A 22893-nucleotide genomic window follows, 5' to 3' on the forward strand; every position below is an offset into this window, starting at 1 on the left:
CCTCCTGGATACTCCGCCTGAAGCGGACTCGCGACGGCAGGTGCCCTAGAATCCCTCTGTGTCCCTCCGCCCTGGGGAAGACCCTCCGCGCCCCTCTACAGTCCTAAAGTCCCTCAGCGACGAGTCGCCGCGCCGCGCGCTCTCGCGAGAGTCCACCACACGGCCTCCCCTCCCCCAGGCCCTCGCCCGCGAGGACGCCTCGCGCGGGCCCCGCGGCGCTCGGTGGCAGGCGGCGCATGCGTGGCTGCGGCTCCCAGCGCCCCCCGCGCTCTCCGCGGGCCGAGTGGACGAGGCCGAACGCGAGGAGCCGGCCGCTGCCCCCTGCGAGGCCTGGCTTCAGCCCGCAGCTCTTCTCCGCTCCGGGCGGAACGGTTTTTGCGGCCCTTCCTCGGCAGACAGAGGTTTCCTGCGGCCAGTCGGGGCCGTCGTGGGCCCGAAAGAGCCCGGCGCCGCTCTCGGAATACGCCTGCCCCCAGTGGGACCCGCAGCGGCCTGGACGTGCTACCGTGACCCGAGCCCGGAACCTGGCACCGGGCGGGGCCTGCACATCCGGCCCCACCCACTCGGGGCCTCGCCTCTCGGAGCCCGACCCCGGAGTAGCCGGCACACCCCCTCCCGGCCCGGCTGTCCGCCTCCGCCCAGCCTTTCCTCAATCTGCTTCATTTTTCTCCCAGTCGTCCAGCCTCCCTGTTTCCGACTTTGCACTAAGAGGGATGCACCCTGGAAAACCACATTGCGGGGTCACATCTTGTTTGGAGAAGAGGCCGGGCTTTTGCATCTTAGGGTATACGTTCACCTTTTCAAGGGCCTGGCATAGATTTGATTAATCAGCCTGGAATACCCTGTTCCTGCCGACCTGTTTTTACCTCCCTACCTTATCACACTCCCAGGAACATTAAGCAGGGAGCGCTTGGAGTCTTCTTTGGGTCCCCACCTTGAGCTAGACGTGAATGGCTGCAGCATGGCTGTAGCCCTCGACTCTCAGATCGACGCGCCCCTGGAGGTTGAGGGATGCCTAATAATGAAGGTGGAAAAGGACCCCGAGTGGGCATCAGAGCCCATTCTGGAAGGATCGGATAGCTCTGAGACCTTCCGCAAATGCTTCAGGCAATTCTGTTATGAGGATGTGACCGGACCCCACGAAGCTTTCAGTAAACTCTGGGAACTTTGCTGCCGGTGGCTGAAGCCAGAAATGCGTTCCAAGGAGCAAATACTTGAGCTGCTGGTGATTGAGCAGTTTCTCACCATTTTACCCGAGAAGATTCAGGCTTGGGCACAGAAGCAGTGTCCGCAAAGTGGAGAGGAAGCGGTGGCCCTGGTAGTGCATTTGGAGAAAGAGGCTGGAAGACTAAGGCAGCAGGTGAGAGAGGATTTTCCAAATTTTTGTACTTACAAAAAAGGGAATGGGAAAGGCATGTGGGCAGGGATGTATTGCAGAAAGAAGTGCTCTTCAGAGAAAGATAAATGGTACTAATAAAAGACCCTATAAGGGGGTCTTTTCACTTTAAGCGAATCCACTTAAAAGGGGATCAGAATTTCACGTGAAATACAAAAATAAAAGCTTTGGTTGAAATGTTATCTTGCAATGCAAACCAGACATTATTCACCTAAGCATTTATCGTCACCTTTGGCATAATGTTTGCAACAAAACAATATAAGAGAACAGTATGATTTTGTGTCACAGAGGTTCACTTACGCATTTTGATCAAAAAAGGCTATGCTGTCCCCCCTTAAAAAAAAAAAAAAAAAAAAAAAAGACTTCATCCGTTATCCCAGAGCCGTCTCCAAGTGTTTACTAGTCCACTCAGTGTCTTCTGAAGTGCTCTCATGCCGTCATTTCTGTCACTCTCCTCCAGTCTAACTGCCACATCTTCATTTCTCAGTGGCTTGCGTGCTCTTCTAGTTGTTCTTCAACCTCCCTTTCATGAACCTCGTGAAATTCTGCAGCATTTGCAAGATTTGCAGTTTCACCTTGCACCGAACTTGCATTGTGTAGAGATCTATCAGCAGGTTGCTGTGTTGGTCAGGGATAGACAGATAGATATGGATATTAATTTTGTAAGTTTTCATTTCACTAGCGAATATATTCATGTCCTGGTAACTTCTCTGCGAACTTAACAGATATAAAGAGTCAAATAATACATATTCTAGCAACAAGGAGGCTCTTTCACTCCTGACAGATATCCCCCTCTGTTTAGTAATAAAGATTACTCTGGCCAGTTGCGGTGGCTCACATCTGTAATTCCCAGCACTTTGGGAGGCCGAGGCGTGTTGATCACCTGAGGTCAGGAATTCGAGACCAGCCTGACCAACATAGTGAAACCCCAACTCTACTAAAAAAAAATATAACATTAGCCGGTCGTGTTGGTGCATGCCTGTAATCCCAGCTACTTGGGAGGCTGAGGCAGGAGAATCGCTTGAACCTGGGAGGTGGAGGTTGCAGTGAGCCAAGATCGTGCCATTGCACTCCAGCCTGGGTAACAGGAGCGAAACTCCGTCTCAGAGAAAAAGAATATTGTTTCTGTTACCTTATACCCAGACTGCTGGACAGTACTCAGCCCAGCGCTCTGAGAGACTCCATTGGGAATGGAGTGGAATTTTCATTCCTTCCCATATCTCTGTCCTTCTTTGATATCTTTCCTGGGAGAATTTCACCCTGATATGGGCCTGTTTTACTCCCTCTTACGGTATTGACTTCATTTCTCAGGTCAGCAGTCCCATGCACCCGGAAAAGCACGCCCGACTTAGAGCAGCGTGGGAGGTGGCAGACTTCCAGCCAGAGCAGGTGGAGACCCAACCCAGGGTGGTGTCTCGGGAGGAAGCTGGAAGCCTCCACTCAGGACACCAGGAACAGCTGAACCGAAAGCGAGAACATCGCCCCTTACCCAAGAATGGTAAGAGGGAAGACTTGGAGCATGCCCAGTGCAGAGGCTAGGGCAGATTTCCACAGTACTCCAACGCTGTGTATGCTCAGTGGAGGGCCTCCTAGATACATATTCGGAATAGGAGAAAGGTTTCATTCACTTCAAGAGTTAGGAACATATGCAATATAAGTAAAAAAATATCATAAAGATGGAAATTGAGTCTGGGCAACATGGGAAAACCCAGTCTCTACAAAATCGCAAAAAAAAAAAAAAAAAAAATTAGCCGGATGTGATGGCATGCACCTGTGGTCTCAGCTACTCAGGAGGCTGAGTCAGGAGGATTGCTTGACCCCAGGAGTGAGCCGTGATATCACACCGCTGTATTCCAGTCTGGGTGACAGAGCGAGACCCTGTCTCAAAAAAAAAAAAAAAAAAAAAAAGATCCAAACTGGGGAAACAGATTGCCTGGGCCAGCTATGAGATCCTGTGGTGTTATTTAAACTCTCCACAGCTGGACACAGTGACTCACGTCGTAATCCCCACACTTTGGGAGGCCGAGGCAGGAGGATCTCTTGAAGCCAGGAGTTCAGGACCAGCCTGGGCAAGATAGTGAGACAAACACATTTTCTCTACAAAAAAAATAAATAAGATCTACATTCTACAATCATCTTGTGTTTTTCAGTCCTGCCATGTGTATATGCTCTTGGCTGACTATAAACAAGTCAAAAAGCTGTTTGAAAGGGAACAAGACATTTGTGTTCAAAGTTTGATTCACAAGCCATCACAGAAGTGGCATATAAGAGAGATAAACAGTTAAGATTTCACAGAGAAGGGACCACTGACATTCATAGCTGCCCTGCACATTAATGAGTCAGGTCAAATACTAGGAAATGAATACCCTGTCCTTCCCAGTCCACAGTGATCTCTCCATCTCCTGAAGTGTGGCTTCATCTCAGTCTTAAAGAGAGGAATGGAAACATCACTGAACCTGCCGTCAGAAGTCTTCTGTTTATGTCTCGTCTCTGCCACCCTCTGTCTGTGATCTTGGGCAAATAATATGAAAAGAAGCATGAATTCGCAGAGGCTAAGAGCTTAGGCTTTAGAGGCAGACAGACCTAGATTCAAAACCTAGCTCTGCCATTTTTTTATCTATGTGGCCTTGGTCAGGATACTTAACTTCTGAAACTTTCCATTCTCTCATCTTTATTTTATTTTATTTTTTCTTTGAGGTGGAGTCTTGTTCCAGGTTAGAGTGCAGTGGCACGATCTCAGCTTACAGCAACCTCCGCCTCCCAGGTTCAAGCAATTCTTGTGCCTCAGTCTCCTGAGTAGCTGGGATTACAGGCACGTGCCATCACGCCTGGCTAATTTTTGTATTTTTAGTAGAGACAGGGTTTCACCATGTTGGCCAGGCTGATCTTGAACTCCTCACGTTAGGTGATCTGCCCGCCTTGGCCTCCCGAAGTGCTGGGATTACAGGTGTGAGCCACCGCGCCCAGTCCTCTCATCTTTAAAAGGGAAATAACAAGGCCATTAGTGTAGATTAAATGAGGCAGCGTAAAGGAGCCAGTGCATAATAGTGCTCAATAAATGTTAGTTGCCTTTCCCCCAGAGTGGCACAATTTTTAAACCTCAAGTCTGTCTGACTTACCCAGCCCTTCACAGAGAGGCAAGATTCGGTACTACTATACTTTGTTATGCCTCCCCAGATTTATATTATGATGGAATGCTTTGCAAATGTCTGTGTTTGAGAGAGAGAGAGAGGAAAGGAGGAAGGGAAGGGAGGGGAAGGGAAAAGGAAGGTGGGGGAAGGGAAGGAGGGAAGGTACCACAGCCATAGTCTCACACTGAGACATGAGCGGGACCTGAGCATTGGCATTGGCGGTGCCCTTTCAATCCGATGTGTGATCTCCAGTTCCCACAGTCCTTACCTGGCCCCCTTCGTCTTGTACTTTACTTGCTAACCCCTGGAAAGCATTTGAGGTTGTGATCCCAGCTTTAGGGTACTGTGGTTTTGGGCATTCTTCTGAACTCATAGAGAAAATGGTGAATTTATATTTGCTAGTGTTTCAATACGTACTCATCTCTTAAAAAGAGAGACAGCATGAATTAAAGGGTCAAAGCCCAGATTACTAATTGTTTCTTTCTATTCTTACAGCTCGGCCTTCTCCCTGGGTTCCTGCCCTTGCTGATGAATGGAATACCCTAGACCAGGAAGTGACAACCACACAGCTTCCTGCTGGGTCCCAGGTACATTGTAATTGTCTTTTTTTTCTTTGAGATGGAGTCTAACTCTGTCACCCATGCTGGAGTACTGTGGCACAATCTCAGCTCACTGCAACCACCTCTGCCTCCTGGGTTCAAGCGATTCTCCTGCCTCAGCCTTTTGAGTAGCTGGGACCGCAGATGCATACCACCACACCTGGCTAAGTTTTAGTATTTTTAGTAGAGATGGGGTTTCACCATGTTGCCCAGGCTGGTCTCAAATTCCTGACTTCAAGTGACCCGCCCACCTCGGCCTCCCAAAGTGCTGGGATTACAGGTGTGAGCCACCACGCCCTGCCGTAATCATCTTCTCTGGCCTTCCTTACTAGGGTGTTTAGGCACAATGCTTTTCTGTGCCTTCACTGTCCTCAAATTTTTATACTCCCCACAAGAGTATAAAAGTATATTTCCCCCTTATTCCTTTACTTATACTTACTTTAAATATACTTACTTACTTTTAATATACTTATACTCCCCACAAGAGTATAACTATGTTTCCCCCTTATTCCTTTACTTATACTTACTTTAAATATACTTACTTTACTTACTTTAAGTATACTTATATTCCTCACAAGCATATAAGTGTATTTCCCCCTTATTCCTTTTCCGGAAAAGATGGGACCCAGTCTTCCTGAGTAATGAGACTCCTTGCTGGATCATCTTGCTTATCTTGTCATCTTATGATTCTTTTTCTTCTGCTTCATTTGGCACAAACTATCCACTTGTTCCTTGATTTCAGTTCTTCTTTAGGGTCCTTCTCTGCCTCATCTATGATTGTTCATCCTTTGAAGACCTGTGCAGTTATCTTGGTAGTCACTGGTGTTAGTGTCATTACAGGAACCAGTGAAAGATATCCACGTGGCCAGAGGCTTTTCCTACAAAAAGAATGTGCATCAGATTCCTGCCCACAGGGACCTCTACCGGGATTTCAGGAAGGAGAATATTGGGAACGTGGTCTCCCTGGGTAAGGATTCCTTCCCTTTCCAAATATAAGACTTGGAGCTTTCTAATGTATTCATTTCTACTGCTTAGAAGATAGGCAGATATAAATGTTAACACTTAAAGGATCTCTAAGGATTGTCTAGAGTAATCACTTAGCCAGGTTCTCTTCCCTCACCCACCCCTCCTTCCAGTAAAAAAATAATGATAATACTTTAGTGATTAAAACATTGGAGAGGAGTTACATATGACTACCATTTGTATTATATAAAATGGTGTAGTACAGTAAATGGTATTATTCCTTAGGAAACTGAGGCTTAGAGAGCTTAAGAAACTTCCCCTGGTCAAAAAATAAAGTAAGCAATGTAGCTAGGATTCAAATTACGACATGTTATTCTCTTTTGTATTGTAAGCTGGCAAATTCTCAATTTGCTTTCTGTTCTTAACAGCTCTTTCCTATTAACCTCACCAAAATGTCTTCAGAAGTTCTTTTTTTAATTAATGTAATATTTTATTAGTGAAGTATTTTGTTTTCAGTAAATACTTATGAAAATGTATCTATACCAGTAATTTTCAAATGTGAAGTCACAGATTATTTTTCCCCTTTATGTAGTAGAAAAGTAGATTTCAGTCTCTTTTGAGGAGAAAGACATCTTTGACATGTCTCAGGACCACAAAGCTATAATAAGATATAAGGCTTTTTTTGCCCACCCACCCTCAACCTCCTTAAGCAAAACAACTCAATTTTATTTCTTTGATATATGTATTTGTGGGTTCCTGTAAGTTTTTGTTTGAAAATTGGGTTCTTCTACCAAATTTTTTTTGGCTTTATTGGGGTACAAATAAATTTAATATTTATTTATTAAATATATGCAAATAAGGCCAAGCACAGTGGCTCATGCCTGTAATTCCAGCACTTTGGGAAGTCGAAGCAGACGGATCACCTGAGGTCAGGAGTTCAACACCAGCATGACCAACATGGTGAAACCCCATCTCTACTAAAAATACAAAATTAGCTGGACATGGTGGAACATGCCTGTAATCCCAGCTACTTGGGAGGCTGAGGCAGGAGAATAGCTTGAACCCAGGAGACGGAGATTGCAATGAGCCGAGATCACACCATTGCACTCCAGCATGGGCAACAAGAGCGAAACTCCATCTCAAAATATATATATGTGTGTGTGTATATGTGCAAATAAAATTGTGTATATTTAAGAATGTCATATTGCAACCTGATGATTTTATGTACATATACATTGTGAAATAATTACCACATTTGAATTAACACATCCATCACCTTGCATAGTTATGTACATGTGTGTTGAGAACACTTAAGGTCTACACTCTCAGTAAATTTCAAGTATACAGTATAATATTAACTGTAACCATCATGCTGTATACATTAGAATTTATTAATCTTATAACTGAAAGCTTATACCCTTTGACCAACATCTCCCCTTACCCAAGCCCCTGGCAACCACCATTCTCTTCTCGCTTTCTGTAAGTTCAGCATTTTAGATTCCACATGTAAGTGAGATCATATTTGTCTTCCTCTGTCTGGTTTATTTCACTTAGCACAATGCCCTCCGAGTGTTGTCACAAATGGCAGGATTTCCTTCTTTTTTTTTCTTTTTTTCTGAGACTGAGTTTTGCTCTCACCCAGGCTGGAGTGCAGTGGCGCAATCTCGGCTCACTGCAATCTCTGCCTCCCAGGTTCAAGCGATTCTCCTGCCTCAGCCTCCTGAGTAGCTGGGACTACAGGTGCATGCCACCATGCCCAGCTAATTTTTGTATTTTTAGTAGAGACGGGGTTTCACCATATTGGCCAGGTTGGTCTCGAACTCCTGACCTTGTGATCCACCTACCTCTGCCTCCCAAAGTGCTGGGATTACAGGTTGAGCCACTGTGCCCAGGCTCCTTTTTTATGACTGACTAGTACTCCATTATATATTTTTTTCCTATATTTTCACATTTTCAATATTCATTTGTCAGCAGATACTTGGGTTGTTTCCATGTCTGGACTATTGTGAAGGAGTACAGCTATCTCCTCAAGATGCTGATTTTGTCTCCTTGGGATATATACCATAAGTGGGATTGCTGGATCATATTGTAGTTCTGATTTTTTGAGGAGCCTCCCTAATGTTTTCCGTAATGGCTGTACCTGTTTACCTTCCCACCAATAGCGCATGACCATTCCCTTTTCTCCACAACCTTGTTATTATCATTTGTCTTTTTTTAATTGACAGATAATAATTGTGTATATGGGGTACAATGTGATGTTTTGATACATGTTTTCTTTGGGGAATGATTAAATCAAGCTAATTAACAAATCCATCACCACGGCAGGGCATGGTGGTTCATGCCTGTAATCCCAGCACTTTGGGAGCTGAGGTGGGCGGATCACAAGGTCAGGGGTTCAAGACAAGCCTGGCCAATATAGTGAAACCCCGTCTCTACTAAAAATACAAAAATTAGCCGGGCGTGGCATCGTGCACCTGTAGTCTCAGCTACTCGGGAGGCTGAGGCAGGAGAATTACTTGAACCCAGGAGGCGGAGGTTGCAGTGAGCTGAGATCATGCCACTGCACTCCAGCCTGAGCAACAGAGCAAGAATTTGTCTCAAAAAAAAAAAATTCATCACCTCACATACTTATTTTCCTATGGTGAAAACATCTAAAATCTACTCTTTTAGGCCAGTCACAGTGGCTCACGCCTGTCATCTCACCACTTTTGGAGGCCAAGGCAGGCGGATCACCTGAGGTCAGGAGTTTGAGACCAGCCTAGCCAATGTGGTGAAACACCATCTCTACTAAAAATACAAAAATTAGCCAGGTGTGGTGGTGGGTGCCTGTAATCCCAGCTACTTGGGAGTCTGAGGCAGGAGAATCGGTTGAACCCAGGAGGCAGAGGCAAGTCGAGATCACGCCACTGCATTCCAGCCTGGGTAACAGAGTGAGACTCTGTCTCAAAAATAAAAGAAAATCTACGCTTTTAGCAATTTTGAAATAGACAAAGCATTACTACATATTATAGTCACTATATAATAGATTACTAAATTTATATAATAGATTACTAAAGTTTATTCCTCCCATCTAACTGAAATTTTGTACCCCTTGATCAAATCTCCACTTTCCCTATCCTCCCTCCTCCTCCCCCAGCTTCTGGTAACCATCTTCTACTCTCTACTTCTGTGAGTTGGACTTTTTTAGATTCCGCCAAAAAAGTGGCATCATGTGATATATGTCTTTTCTGTGCCTGGCTTACCTTAGTTAACATAATGTCCTCCATGTTCATCCATGTTGTTGCAAAAGGCAGAATTTTCTTCTTTTTTAAGGCAGAATAATATTTCTTTGTGTATATAGACCACATTTTCTTTATCCATTCAGCCTCCTGGTTGCTTCTGTATCTTAGCTATATGTGAATAATGCTGCAGTGAACATGGTAGTGCCTCTTTGGCCTACTGATTTTAATATTTTTGCATATATACCCAGTAGCAGGATTGCTGGATCATATGGTAATTCTATTTTTAGTTCTCTATGGAACGTCTGTACTGTTTTCCGTAATGACTCTTCCCAATTCACAGCTCTGCCAACAGTATTCAGAGGTTTCATTTTCTTCTCACCAACACTTCTTATTTTTGTCTCCTTGATGATAGCCATTCTGAAAGGTATGAAGTGATATCTCATTGTGGCTTTGATTTGCATTTCCCTGATGATTAGCGATGTTGAGCACCTTTTCATGTACCTATTTGCCATTTGTATGTCTTCTTGGGAAGATGTCTATTCGTGTCCCGGGCTTATTTTTTAATGAGATTGTTTGGTTTGTTGTTGTTATTTTGCTATTGAATTGTAGGAGTTCCTTGTATATTTTAGATATTGACCCCTTAGCAGATGAATGGTTTGCAAATCTTTTCTTCCATTCCATAGATTTTTTCATCACTTTGTTGACTGTTTTTGTTGTTGTTGTTGTTTTGGATTAGACTTTTTTTTTGCTGTATAGAAGCTTTGTAGTTTGATGTAGTCCCACTCATTTATTTTTGCTTTCATTGCCTGTGCTTTGATGTCATATTCAAAAAAATTATTGCCAAGACCAGTGTCAACGAGCTTTGTCCCCTGTGTTTTCTTCTAGGAGATTTATGGTTTCAGATCTTACATTTAAGGCTTAATCCATTCTGAGTTCATTTTTGTGAGTCGTGTAAGACGGGGGTCCAGTTTCATTCTTTTGCATCTGGATATCCAGTTTTCCCAGCACCATTTGTTGAAAAGATGACCTTTTCCCAGTGATGTGTTCTTGGCACTGTGTCAAAGATTATTTAGCCATACATGCATGAACTTCTTTCTAGGCTCTCTATTCTGTTCCACTGGTCTTTGTGTCCGTTTTCATGCCAGGACCGTACTGTTTTGATTACTATAGCTTTGTAATATAGTTTAACAAAAAATTCTTGACTTCTCATCTCTTATAGTCCCAGTGCCTATATATGTATGTATGTTGGGGTGGGCATGGAGGGGAATGTGGGGAAAAGATACACTTTATTTTACAAGTAACAAATACTGAGTAGGGGCATACCCTGAACCTAACACAACATTGGCTACTGAGAGGGAATCAAAGGTTAAAAAAATATATTCTTACCCTTAAAGGTTTTCCTGTAAGAACTAGCTAGGAAAAGAAATGGTACATACATGAAAAGTAAAATGATCGTGTAAGTTAGTAGATGTTTGTACCAAGGAAGTCATGTAAAAATAAATGTGCAGTGTCACAGCTGAGGAAGGTTTGGGTGTGAACAAGTGGCCCAGGAGAGCATGTGACAGCAGAAGATTGAGGCATGCAGTAATGACTTCTGTGTCTACCATGAAATATGTTTCTTTTACTGTAGGAAGTACAGTGTCTACATCTAACAAGATAACCCGGTTGGAACAGAGAAAGGAGCCATGGACTCTAGGTCTGCATTCCTCTAACAAGAGAAGTATCCTACGAAGCAACTACGTCAAGGAAAAGTCAGTTCATGCTATTCAGGTCCCTGCAAGGAGTGCAGGAAAAACATGGAGAGAGCAGCAGCAGTGGGGTTTAGAAGATGAAAAGATAGCAGGTGTGCATTGGAGCTATGAGGAAACAAAGACTTTCCTGGCAATTCTCAAAGAGTCTCGCTTTTATGAAACACTTCAGGCCTGTCCCCGAAATAGCCAGGTGTATGGTGCTGTGGCTGAATGGTTGCGAGAATGTGGCTTCCTTCGAACCCCAGAACAGTGTCGAACCAAGTTCAAAAGTCTCCAGAAAAGCTATCGAAAGGTGAGAAATGGCCACATGCTAGAACCCTGCGCCTTCTTTGAGGACATGGATGCTTTGTTGAACCCTGCAGCCCATGCTCCGTCCACTGATAAACCAAAGGAGATGATACCTGTCCCCAGACTGAAGAGAATTGCCATCAGTGCTAAAGAACACATCAGCTTGGTGGAGGAGGAGGAAGCTGCAGAAGATTCTGATGGTGATGAAATAGGCGTCGAATTTATCCACAAGTCTGAAATCCGTGGTGCCCCTGTCTTGTTTCAGAACCTCAGTGGTAAGAATTGTGCTTTGTTTCTCTGGTAAGAAGACAGATGTATGATCTTGTGGAAAAAGCAGTAGACCAAAAGTGACCAAACCCGGGGGGCGCTGTCACACACACCTCACCACTTTCATTGTGGTGTGGCCACATTACTGAAGTACCCTCAGGTGCTTGCTGCTGCCCCCATTGCAGTTGGAGTAACTGCTCCAAGTGGCCATGGAGGAGTCGTTTTCACTTTATAGCACAGCATGGATTTTGAGTGTTTGGGTCCTTGTGGAAGGAAGACAAATGGAGTTAAAGGGTTCTAATCTAGTATTATCTGATAATTGGCATAAAGCAATCAATTGTATTGGATTATAAGTCAAGCATGCATTATTACATTATCTAAAATAACCAGTACAAAATTATTTAACAGTTTCAACAGGTTTTCATTAAAAATGAAATAAACCTTTTTTGTGTAATCTAAAAGAAGACAAGAAAGGAGAGAAAAAGTACAAAATAGATGAGTCAGATGGAAAAAATAAGATATAAATCCAAATATATAATTAATTACAAACTTAAAGGTTTAAGATTATCAGACATTAATTGCTTATAAGAGATCCACCTTAAATATAATACAGAGACATTAAAATTAAAAAGGCAGACAGATACACCATGCAAAAGAGAGCTAGTGTTAAATATTTCGTGACTGAGACATGCAGAATTAAATCGCCAATTAATAACTGTGTGACAGTAGACAGATCACATAACTACTTTGAGCTTCAATTTTCTCATCTGTAAAATATGACTAAGAATACCTCATGGGGTTGTTACTAGTGTTAAATAGGATAATATAAATGAAGGCACTGTGAAAATGCTAAAATATAATACAGCATTGCCTGGTATCACTGTTATTAGTAACGTTTCTTTACTCCAGCTAGAGATAAATTCTTTTTTTTTTTTTTCGAGATGGTGTCTCACTCTGTCACCCAGGCTGGAGTGCAGTGGCGCAATCTCGGCTCACTGCAACCTCCTCCTGGGTGAGTTCAAGCAATTCTCCTGCCTCAGCCCCCTAAGTAGCTGGGATTACAGGCACCCACCACCATGCCTGGCTAATTTTTGTGTTTTTAGTAGAGATGGGGTTTCACCATGTTGGTCAAGCTGGTCTCAAACTCCCAACCTCAAATGATCCACCCACCTCGGCCTCCCAAAGTGCTGGGATTACAGGCGTGAGCCACCGCACCCAGCCCATAAATTCTTACATAGAATGGAAAACTAACTCAGGCTAGGGAAAGTATTCATGACTAAACCCATTCAAAAGAAATATCTGGCTGGATGCAGTGGTTCATACCTGTAATTCTAGCGCTTTAGGAGACTGAGCTGGGAGGATCCCTTGAGGCCAGGAGTTTGAGAGCAGCTGGGCAACACAGTGAGATTCTGTCTCTACAAAAAATAAAACAATTAGCCAGGCATGGTGGCACACTCCTGTAGTCCCAGCTACTCAAGAGGCTGAAGCGAAGAGGATCTCTTGAGCCCAGGAGTTCAAGGCTTCAGTGAGCCATGATTGTGCCACTGCAGTCCAGCCTGGGCAACAGACTGAGATTCTGTCTCAAAAAATAAAAAATAAACATCTGCTAAGGTGGGAAGATGCATTATGCCTAGACAGGTCTCACCAATCTGAAAGTCCATCAACATGAGGCTGGGACTCTTGGTGTGGTCTCAAATATGGGAATCCAGTCATAGGCCTGGAAGAGACCACCTAGTAAGATAGAGGATAGAGATTTTTCCTACTATAGATTACAAAACATACAAAAAGTATGTTTTACAAATTATATTTAGATATGCCCTGAAAAGTTTTATTCCGCTATAAATGCAGACCATAGTCTTGTCTTACAGATCATTTCATCTCAAAGTAGAGGATTCAATGACATCCAAAAACTACTCTGAACATAGTTCTGCTCCTCAAGGAAGACTGGTTACAGAAGTTGTAGGAAATTTGAGGGGAATATTTCCTATTGGAAATTCTAGTCATTATTCTTTTTTTTTTTTTTTTGAGATGGAGTCTTGCTCTGTCGCCCAGGCTCTGGCGCAATCTCGCTCTGGCGCAATCTCGGCTCACTGCAAGCTCCGCCTCCCGGGTTCATGCCATTCTCCTGCCTCAGCCTCTCCAAGTAGCTGGGACTACAGGCACCCGCCACCACGCCCGGCTAATTTTTTGTATTTTTAGTAGAGACGGGGTTTCACCGTGGTCTCGATCTCCTGACCTCGTGATCCGCCCGCCTCGGCCTCCCAAAGTGCTGGGATTACAAGCATGAGCCACCGCGCCCGGCCTAGTCATTATTCTTAACCACTTTGGAAAGAGACTTCTAGAGAACTAAATCATTTAGTTAATCACCGTAGCAATGGCAGATTTGGGAGACTGCATTTTTATTCTTCCAAATAAGCTTTGAGATTAGTTTACTGATTTCAGTTTTAAAAATCTGATTGGGATTTTGACTATAGATTCATATGAGAAATGATATCTGTACAACATGAGTCTTCCTATTCATAAACAGTGTCTTGTCATTTTTTCTAGTTTTATGATATTACACATTTTTATATAGACCTCATTTCTTGCAAAGCTTATTCCTAGGCATATCGTAGTTCTTGTTGCCGCTGTGAATGGGATTTTTTTTTTTACCTCTGCATTTCTTAATGTATATAGTATAGAGGCTACAGACTCCTTTTCTTTCTTACATTGTGAACTTTATCCTCGAATGGCAGGTGTGCACTGGGGCTATGAAGAAACCAAGACTTTTCTTGAAATCCTCCGTGAGACTCGGTTTTATGAAGCGCTTCAAGCCTGTCATCGGAAGAGCAAATTGTATGGGGCTGTAGCTGAACAACTTCGAGAGTGTGGCTTCCTCCGGACACCAGAACAGTGCCGAACCAAGTTCAAAAGCCTTCAGAAGAGTTACCGCAAGGTGAAAAATGGCCACGTGCTAGAGTCCTGCATGTTCTACAAGGAGATGGATGCCCTGATTAACTCTCGGGCACCTGCTCCTTCCCCCAGCACCCCGGAAGAAGTCCCATCACCTTCAAGGCAAGGAAGAGGGGATATTGAGGTTGAACCCCAGGAACCTACAGGCTGGGAACCTGAAGAGACCTCACAGGAGGCAGTAATAGAAGACTCTTGCAGTGAGAGAATGAGCGAGGAGGAAATTGTGCAAGAGCCAGAATTCCAGGGACCTCCAGGTCAACTGCAGAACCCAAATGGTAAGATGCAAAACCAAGGAGTTTTAGTCCAAAGAGGAGTAAGTGTGATTTACTGAAAAATCGGTAGATCTTGCACATAGCTCATGAATATTCCTTCATTCAACAAATATTTGAGTGCCTGTGCTACTTGAAGAACAGGGGATATAGCAGTGAATAAAACGGTTCCTGGCCAGGCATGGTGGCTCACACCTGTAACCCTAGCAGTTTGGGAGATTGAGGCGGGTGGATCACCTGGGGACAGGAGTTCGAGACCAGCCTGGCCAACATGGCGAAACCCTGTCTCTTCTGAAAATACAAAAATTAGCTGGGTGTGGTGGCGGGCACCTGTAATCCCAGCTACTCAGGAGGCTGAGGCAGGAGAATCACTTGAAACCTGGGAGGTGCAGGTTGCAGTGAGCTGAGATCGTGCCATTGCACTCCAGCCTGGGTGATAGAGAGACTCCATCTAAAAACAAACAAACAAACAAAGTTCCTGTTCTCATGGTGCTTCTATTCAAAGGAGGAACTCATGTTAGAGTGACTCAGTCCTTGGGTTCTCAGCCTTGGTTTTTGTTGGTTTGGGTCAGACAGTGTTTTGTATCTCCTGGAAGTACCATGGGGAAGAAAAACTTGGAATCACACATGAGAAAAAACTTGGATGAAGGAAGTGTGTCAGTAAGCACAAAAGAAGAACATCTTACAGTTATATGTGGTGTGCAAGACAAAAAAGATAGGCAGAGACTAAATGAAAGACTTTATTCTGGTCCTGAGCTCCATCTGCATGTTTTCCACGGACTTATGCCCTCGTGGGCCTGTCACTAGTAACTCAGGCTTAAGATGTTCAAAACTAACATCACCATCTTCCTTACCACACCATGGCTCTTCCCCGTGGGCTCCCACCCTCATCCAGACTATCACGTCTATCTGTCCCCTTTTCAGTTACCATTAGCCACTGTCTAGTTCAGTCTTCTCTCTCTCTTGCCTAGACTGTTGTAAAAGCCTCCAAACCAGTTTTCCCCACCCACACTATTAAGGTTTCACAGCCATTTTTGATCTGAGCTCATCTTACTCTTCTAGTCTACATGTTAGTATTTTCCTTCCTCAACTCTGTGCTTATTCAGAGTGGAACTACTGGCTATTTCCTACACACACCTCAAGCCCTTTCACATCCAAACTTTAGCTTGCGATGTTCCTTCCACCTTGAATGTCCTTGGCTCTACATACCTCCATGTCCAAATTCTCTCTCAGCTCCCATACTTTGTCTGTCTCTGTCTTATGGCACTGAACACTTTATATGTAAGACCTCCCAGACATGGTGAGCTCCTGAAGGACAGGAGCTCCGTCTTCCCATAACACTAGTTTAAGCCCCTGGCAATCAGTTGAATATGTGGGGTAATTCAGGACTAGTTTATTGAAGCAAGTGACTCTAGCTTAGTGTGTGTGTGTGTGTGTGTGTGTATATATATATATATATATATATGAAATTATAGTATGAAGGCTTGAATTAAGTCCTGTAGAACCCTGGCTTTGATAACTCTGGAAACAAAGTCCTTGTGAATCTTGTTTTTAAAGTGAGCTCCAGACCTGTCAAGCTTTCTCTGAGCCAACTGCTAGGCTGTGACTTTCTCCAAATCCCAGGACAATGTTGGACTCAATCAGAAAACTTCAAAAGAAGTACTGACAGGCAAGGTGTGGTGGCCCACACCTGTAATCCTAACACTTTGGGAGGCCAAGGTGGGAGGATCGCTTGAGCACAGGAGTTCGAGACCAGCCTGGGCAGCAACATAGACCCCATCTCTACAAAAAATAAAAAATTAGCTGGGAGTGGTGGTGTGCACCTGTAATCCTACCAACTTGGGGGGTTGAGGTGGGAGGATCACTTGAGCCTGGGAGGTCAAGGCTGCAGTGAGCTATGATCATGCCACTGCACTCCAGCCTGAGTGACAAAAAAATTACTAATAAGTGAAAGATGGAATTGTTAAGGCTTTTTACTTAAGTCACTAGATTGATTGATGGCTGCCCTCCTCTCCCTATCCCATGCCACAGCCTCCACACTTGGGATTGAGAGTTATCTGTGGTTTCCACTGAATGTGTGGAAGGAAAGTAATGTTGAAACTGGCAGTAGAAACAAGGCAGGAGAGCAGATGCCTAAGAACAAGGATTAACCTGAATTGGGCCTAAGTTGCACAGCTTGTGAAATGTTTATGAATGAAATAACGTGATGTCTGGAATTGGCTTCAAAGTAGTCTGGATGGAGGGAGCAGGGACTGTGTGGGAGTGGAAATGAAATGGGATTGGCCATGAATAGGTCATAGTTAAATGTAGGTAAGTAGTTTGTGGGAGTTCATTATACATACTGTTCTCCAGACTTTTCTGTGTTTGAATTTTCCATAATAAGTTAATACAAAAATCACACAGTTAATAACTGACCAAGATGGGACCAGACCCAGAGCCGTATAATTCCAAAACTTGTCTCTGTTCACCATGTCATGCTGTCTGTCCAGAAAACTTCACAGAAAATCTGGATCCAAGATATAGTGAACGTGGGATGTAGATGAAAAGAGTGAGAAAAATAATTCCAATTTGGGGAACAGTGAGAATTAAGATTTCATTTAATGTGGTTTATGGGACAGCCTGAAAAACAAAGTGAGAAGAACACTTGAGAAGAAACGGGTACCCTTGGATGGGATATGATTAGATATGTAGAGGAATTTAATTCCTCAAGTCCCTCGAGGAACTTGGACTTGGTCAGAATCTAATCTAAAGATCAGTGTGGTATAGTGTGCTTTAGTATAGAGGTGAAATTATGAAAATAGGATGAATTAGAGTGGAACCTCAGGGAGATAAGCCAGGTTGCCCCCATGTTAATCGGGTTATGGATGGGGAATGATGGCTTGGATTATAATGCAGGAAACATTTCTGAAGGCCTACTCTGTACTGGCTGTTATTGGCCTGTTTATGAATGGAAAGAAATACAGCAGAATGAATCAGGGAAGAGTCACAGGATCTGAGGTTAGAGAAGTGTATGGAGAGCAAGCGGATCAAGCCTTGCAAGCCAGGTTGTTTATGATTAATATCAGACTTGTATGAAATTTGTATTGTCTTTTGTTTTTTCAGATTTTGAAATTGGAAGTAGCATCAAGGAGGATCCAACACAGATAGTATATAAGGACATGGAACAGCATAGGGCATTAATAGAAAAGTCTAAAAGAGTTGTTTCCCAGAGTACCGACCCCAGCAAATATCACAAAAGGGAATGCATCTCAGGAAGACAATGGGAAAATCTTCAAGGAATTAGACAGGGAAAGCCGATGTCTCAGCCTAGAGATTTAGGGAAAGCCGTTGTGCATCAGAGGCCTTTTGTGGGGAAGAGACCCTACAGACTTCTCAAATACGGAGAAAGCTTTGGAAGGAGCACTCATCTGATGTGCCGGATGACCCACCACAAGGAGAATCCTTACAAGTGTGGTGTCTGTGGGAAGTGCTTTGGTAGAAGCAGGAGCCTGATCAGACACCAAAGAATCCACACAGGTGAAAAACCTTTTAAATGTCTTGACTGTGGAAAAAGCTTTAATGACTCCTCAAATTTTGGTGCCCACCAGAGAATCCACACAGGAGAGAAACCCTACAGATGCGGAGAGTGTGGAAAATGCTTTAGTCAGAGCTCTAGTCTTATTATACATCAGAGAACCCACACCGGTGAGAAGCCCTATCAGTGTGGAGAGTGTGGGAAAAGCTTCACCAACAGTTCTCATTTCAGCGCCCACCGGAGAGTTCACACTGGGGAGAATCCCTATAAATGTGTGGACTGTGAAAAAAGTTTCAATAACTGTACGAGATTTCGAGAACATCGGAGAATACACACTGGAGAGAAGCCCTATGGATGTGCCCAGTGTGGCAAACGTTTCAGTAAAAGTTCTGTTCTTACCAAACATCGGGAAGTTCATGTGAGAGAAAAGCCTCTGCCACACCCTCCATCTCTGTATTGCGCTGAGAACCCACATAAGGGAAAGACTGATGAATTTAGGAAAACTTTTTGATGGTGATCTTCTCTTCCTAAATGCCCCCTTAGCCATTTTACCCTAATCTCATTCTTGGAAGCAATCTTTTCTTAGCTATGAAGTGTAACTCCCAAGGTAAACTCGAGAATATAAATAAACTAGACACTTTCATCCTGTTCTCACCTCTGCCTCTAACTTCATCAGTCTGTTCCTCTTCTTCTGTGTGTCTCAGCTTCTCCTTTAAGAATGTGGAGAAGATATATTGTCCAAGTTCAGAATGAAATACTCTTCAGTACGTTGAGGCCACTGCAACTGGATTGCTAAGTTCAGCAGCATTCAAGATCTTCCATGTGGGTGAGAGTTGTTTTCAAGGACATAAAAAATGCCAAAAGTTTTTTTGTTGTTGTTACCTACTCCGTGAGATCCTGGATGCAACTTGATAACAGATTTTCACATTTAGATAGAACTTTGAGGAGTCTGATCAGAACTACATCAAATCCATCTTGGTTTTGAAGAGATCCACAAAAGAAGAGTGAAGATTTTATAGCTTTTCTCAGAAGTCTGTTACAGTGTACCTTTTTTTTTTGTCAAGAAGTTGATCCAAATAGCTACGGCAGAATCCCTGTATTGTCACTGAAATCCTGTTACTAATGCCTTGCCCTCCATGGAGGTGAGAAGCAATTGATCACCCCTCATCCTTTTCTGTACCTGAAGACTTAAATCCCCTGGCTGCTGCTTCTCTGGCCTATAAGTAATCCCAGGTCCTTTTACTGTTTCTCATAGCCCTGCACTTACCTCTCAGTTGCTCTGGGTGCTTCTGCCGGCCTCTTCTGAACTACCGTGCCCTCCTCAGATGGAATAGGAGGCCTGTTCATGGTGTGTCTCACTAAAGCAAAGCAGGATTTCAGACGCGTTCTAGTTCTATCCTCTAACTTCTCTGGCTCTTATCTAGAACACGACTGGTATGTTGGCATATTTCGTACCTCCCACCCCCACACTGCGGTATAATATTATAAAAGTGTTTCTGAAACTTTAAGGGGATAGGGAAGAGGTAATAGACACCTGAAACATTTCTAAGACCAGTTGGACTCCTTTGGCCTGCTGTAGATCAGATAGCACCTCAGCTTAGACCAGCGCTCTGAGGTCTGGCTGTTAAATCTCCCAGTCTCTGTTCCTGAGGCCTCTAGTCCCTGTTTACCACATCAGAAACCTAACTGTAGTGCCCCAAGTAATTTAACACAACTCTAGAGCTCACTGGGTGAAAAGTGGGAACATTTGTAAAAACTTCAATCCAGAAATCCAGAACACCGTTTTTGTTTTCCTCATTTACCTGTTTTGTCTGAAAAATCTCGTTGAGAACCCCCGGCAGTAACCCAATAAACACTGAAGGAAAAGTTCTGATGGGGGATGGTTAATTCACTTTTGAAGTTACAGATGAAACCCCGAAATTTGATTTTCCATGGCCAGTTGCTTCAGGATGGAGCCAGTGGCATTTATTCCCTTAGTATGTAGGTGACCCAGGGTGGCTTTGCTTTGGCAAAGGAGAAGTCACAAGTTTAATGGGAAGGGAACCGGAGTCAGGGCTGTTTGTAGGTGATTATTTTGCTCTTATGTCTCCCTCTCTTTGTCAAATGCTCTTATCTGAAGCCATCTGGAAATGATATTTTTCCTTTTGGTATGTTTCAATCTTTTGAAACTTGTTCAGCAAAGTACCTAGGAGGGTAGGCACTGTAGAAAGAAATCTAATTTATGGTGCCAGAATAGGGTGTGGCCTGTTGGAAGGCAGGTGACTCAGGTAAACATTGATAAATGTTTCTGATTTATGTTTGTTGAAAATGTTATGACTGTTCACATCTCAATAGGTTGATTTTTCTGTGTTGTCCAAGTTATAGATTTCTAATGCTAAGTACAGTTCCATGCTGGTAGTGTGTGTAGCACAGTAAGATGTTTGTGGTGCCAGTGGGCTTGTGTTTATATTGTGTAGATGTTCTGGAATTCCAGCTCTAGAGAAGATGCGCATTAATAGAAATTACCACTTAGTAATATGTACACAGGATTGATATTATATGGAAGCATGATTCAGGAAAGTAGATGACTTATTCATAAATATGAAGCACTGTTATATGTAAGGCCATGTCCTAGCCACAGTGAAGGATACACAAAGGAAGAAAGGAGCATGGTGCCTGGGCTCAGGGAACTCACAGTTTGGTAGAGGAAGCATCACAGCAAAAGGTGGGGCCGCTTACACCATGGCAGTTACAGAAGGCCAGGAGCTCAGTCATGAGAACATCATCTTCACTTGCAGAAGAGTTTCGCTAAGTTGCCCAGAATCATATTCTGTACCTTCATCTCTCAACCTTCCCCAGTGGCAGGAAAGGGTCAAGACCCATTCCCTCTCTAGTGGGGCAAACTGATTCTGTTTAACTCTCATATGCCTGGGAGCAAGCTGAGGTGGAATTTGAGTTCCCCTACTTCTACTCCTAATTGTAAATGGGCTGTCTAGATATGTGTTACATTAATTTGATGAACTTTGTTCTGAAGAAATGGAAGGTCTCCCCCCCATTTTAAACCAACACTACTTGTCTCCCTGCATTTTATTTGTTTTCACCTGGTACATATAAGTCAAAATGAATAATCACGTTCTGACCAATGTGTCTTCTAGATCACGTAACATTGCCTTTATGAAGATTCATAGAAAAAGGTTTTTTTATCTAGATCTCAGTACCAAGGAAAGCTCTGATCGTAAGCGCAGTATATATACACACACACGTCTACATGTGTGTGTAGATCTGTATGTATGTATTACAAACACTGTGATTTTTGTAACTTAAGCTGCTTTTTCTCCTTCTGTTCTGGCTGCTGGAAAGCTCAACAAAACTTACAGCCCACCTCAACCAACTACCCCAACCTATATTTATTTAATTTTGTCTTATTTCCTTGTGAATTCTGTCAAATCTTGTTTTGGAAAAGCAGCATAGACTGACAACTTTTCACTATCATCTTATCGAAGGCATTTTGGAAACTGGGCTCGTATGTCCCACCTAGGCTTGCTTTGTTACTGCCACAGATACCTCCAGTTCTTACCAGTGATGTTATTATGCATTCAACGTAATTCATTTATCTGGAAATAAACAGTTTTTTAAAGAGGGAAACCTCACACATAAACGGCTCAGGGCAGCCTGGCCTTGGTGGAATAAGCATGAGACCAGAAGCTGAAAGAGGCAAATTTTAGTCTTGTCACTACTTAATGAGTGTTGTTTGACACATCATAGCCTCTCTGGACCCCAGCTCCTCATCTGAAGAGAAGTTGAACTTGATTGCTAAGTTGCTCTGCCTCTAATGTTTCCTGAGGCTGTGGAGCGTGATATAGATGCGGAAGAGGTTAGAAGACCAGGCTGCCGGCCCAGCTCTCCTGTGCCTGCCGCATCTGGCCATACCAAATCCATCATGTGCTTCAGGAAAGGGAAGGGATGCTGTGACAGCACAGTCAGCCCAGGAGCTTGTTCGGGAAGGAGAGAGGGCAAGTCCCTTGTCGTCCACAGCAGGCAGCCCCCCAAGCACCTCGATAACCAGTGGCAGGCTGAAGTGAAGGAAGCCTCTGTCAGGAGGTCTGGTGCCCGGTGACAGATAAGACTCAGCTGTGAGGGAGCTGGGGCAGCCCTGGCTAAAGGAGCGTCCAAGTAACTTGTGAAACTGGAAGCCTCTGCCTCTGAATGCATTCCAAGACCTGGGGCAAATGGATGTCGATTCATTGTATCAGTGTTCACTTAGATGTCTTCTTGAAAACTTGTTTGTGGAATAAATGTCTAAAATAAATGGCTCCCATTGATTTCTGCCATAATTTGAAGGACGTCATTCTATTAAGGGAAAATATAATGTACCAAGAAGTTGATAAAAGCTGATCTTAGTAGCCAGTGAAAAGAATTCAAGTCTCATTCTAGTTCTCTGCTGTCTCCCACAAGTAGCAGGGGTCTTATTCTAAGTCCACAGCTGTCTGTCTGCAGCAGCCCTCTGATGGTTGTCCCTGTCATTGTCCCAGTAACGGTCATCTCCAGTGCTAGGAGGGAATT

At 43.7% G+C, this 22893-nt stretch overlaps 1 protein-coding gene across 1 annotated transcript; it reads left to right on the plus strand.

Annotated features, from left to right (window-relative positions):
• The first annotated feature begins 255 nt into the window (after positions 1 to 255).
• ZKSCAN2 (zinc finger with KRAB and SCAN domains 2) lies at positions 256 to 22659 on the plus strand. The gene is made up of 7 exons (XM_003261643.4): positions 256 to 1360; positions 2708 to 2894; positions 5023 to 5114; positions 5967 to 6093; positions 10941 to 11624; positions 14352 to 14843; positions 17940 to 22659. The coding sequence occupies exons 1-7, from the start codon at positions 962 to 964 to the stop codon at positions 18860 to 18862; spliced, it is 2904 nt and encodes a 967-aa protein (XP_003261691.1). The 5' UTR covers positions 256 to 961; the 3' UTR covers positions 18863 to 22659.
• Positions 22660 to 22893: the final 234 nt, after the last annotated feature.

The sequence above is a fragment of the Nomascus leucogenys genome, chromosome 2 (genome assembly GCF_006542625.1).
Source record: "Nomascus leucogenys isolate Asia chromosome 2, Asia_NLE_v1, whole genome shotgun sequence".
Lineage (NCBI taxonomy): Eukaryota > Metazoa > Chordata > Mammalia > Primates > Hylobatidae > Nomascus > Nomascus leucogenys.

Coding starts and splice junctions, on each gene's coding strand:
- ZKSCAN2 (XM_003261643.4), top strand. CDS start 962: ATGGCTGTAGCCCTCGACTCTCAGATCGACGCGCCCCTGGAGGTTGAG. Junction 1,361..2,707: donor CTGGAAGACTAAGGCAGCAG/GTGAGAGAGGAT, acceptor TTCATTTCTCAG/GTCAGCAGTCCCATGCACCC. Junction 5,115..5,966: donor AGCTTCCTGCTGGGTCCCAG/GTACATTGTAAT, acceptor GTGTCATTACAG/GAACCAGTGAAAGATATCCA.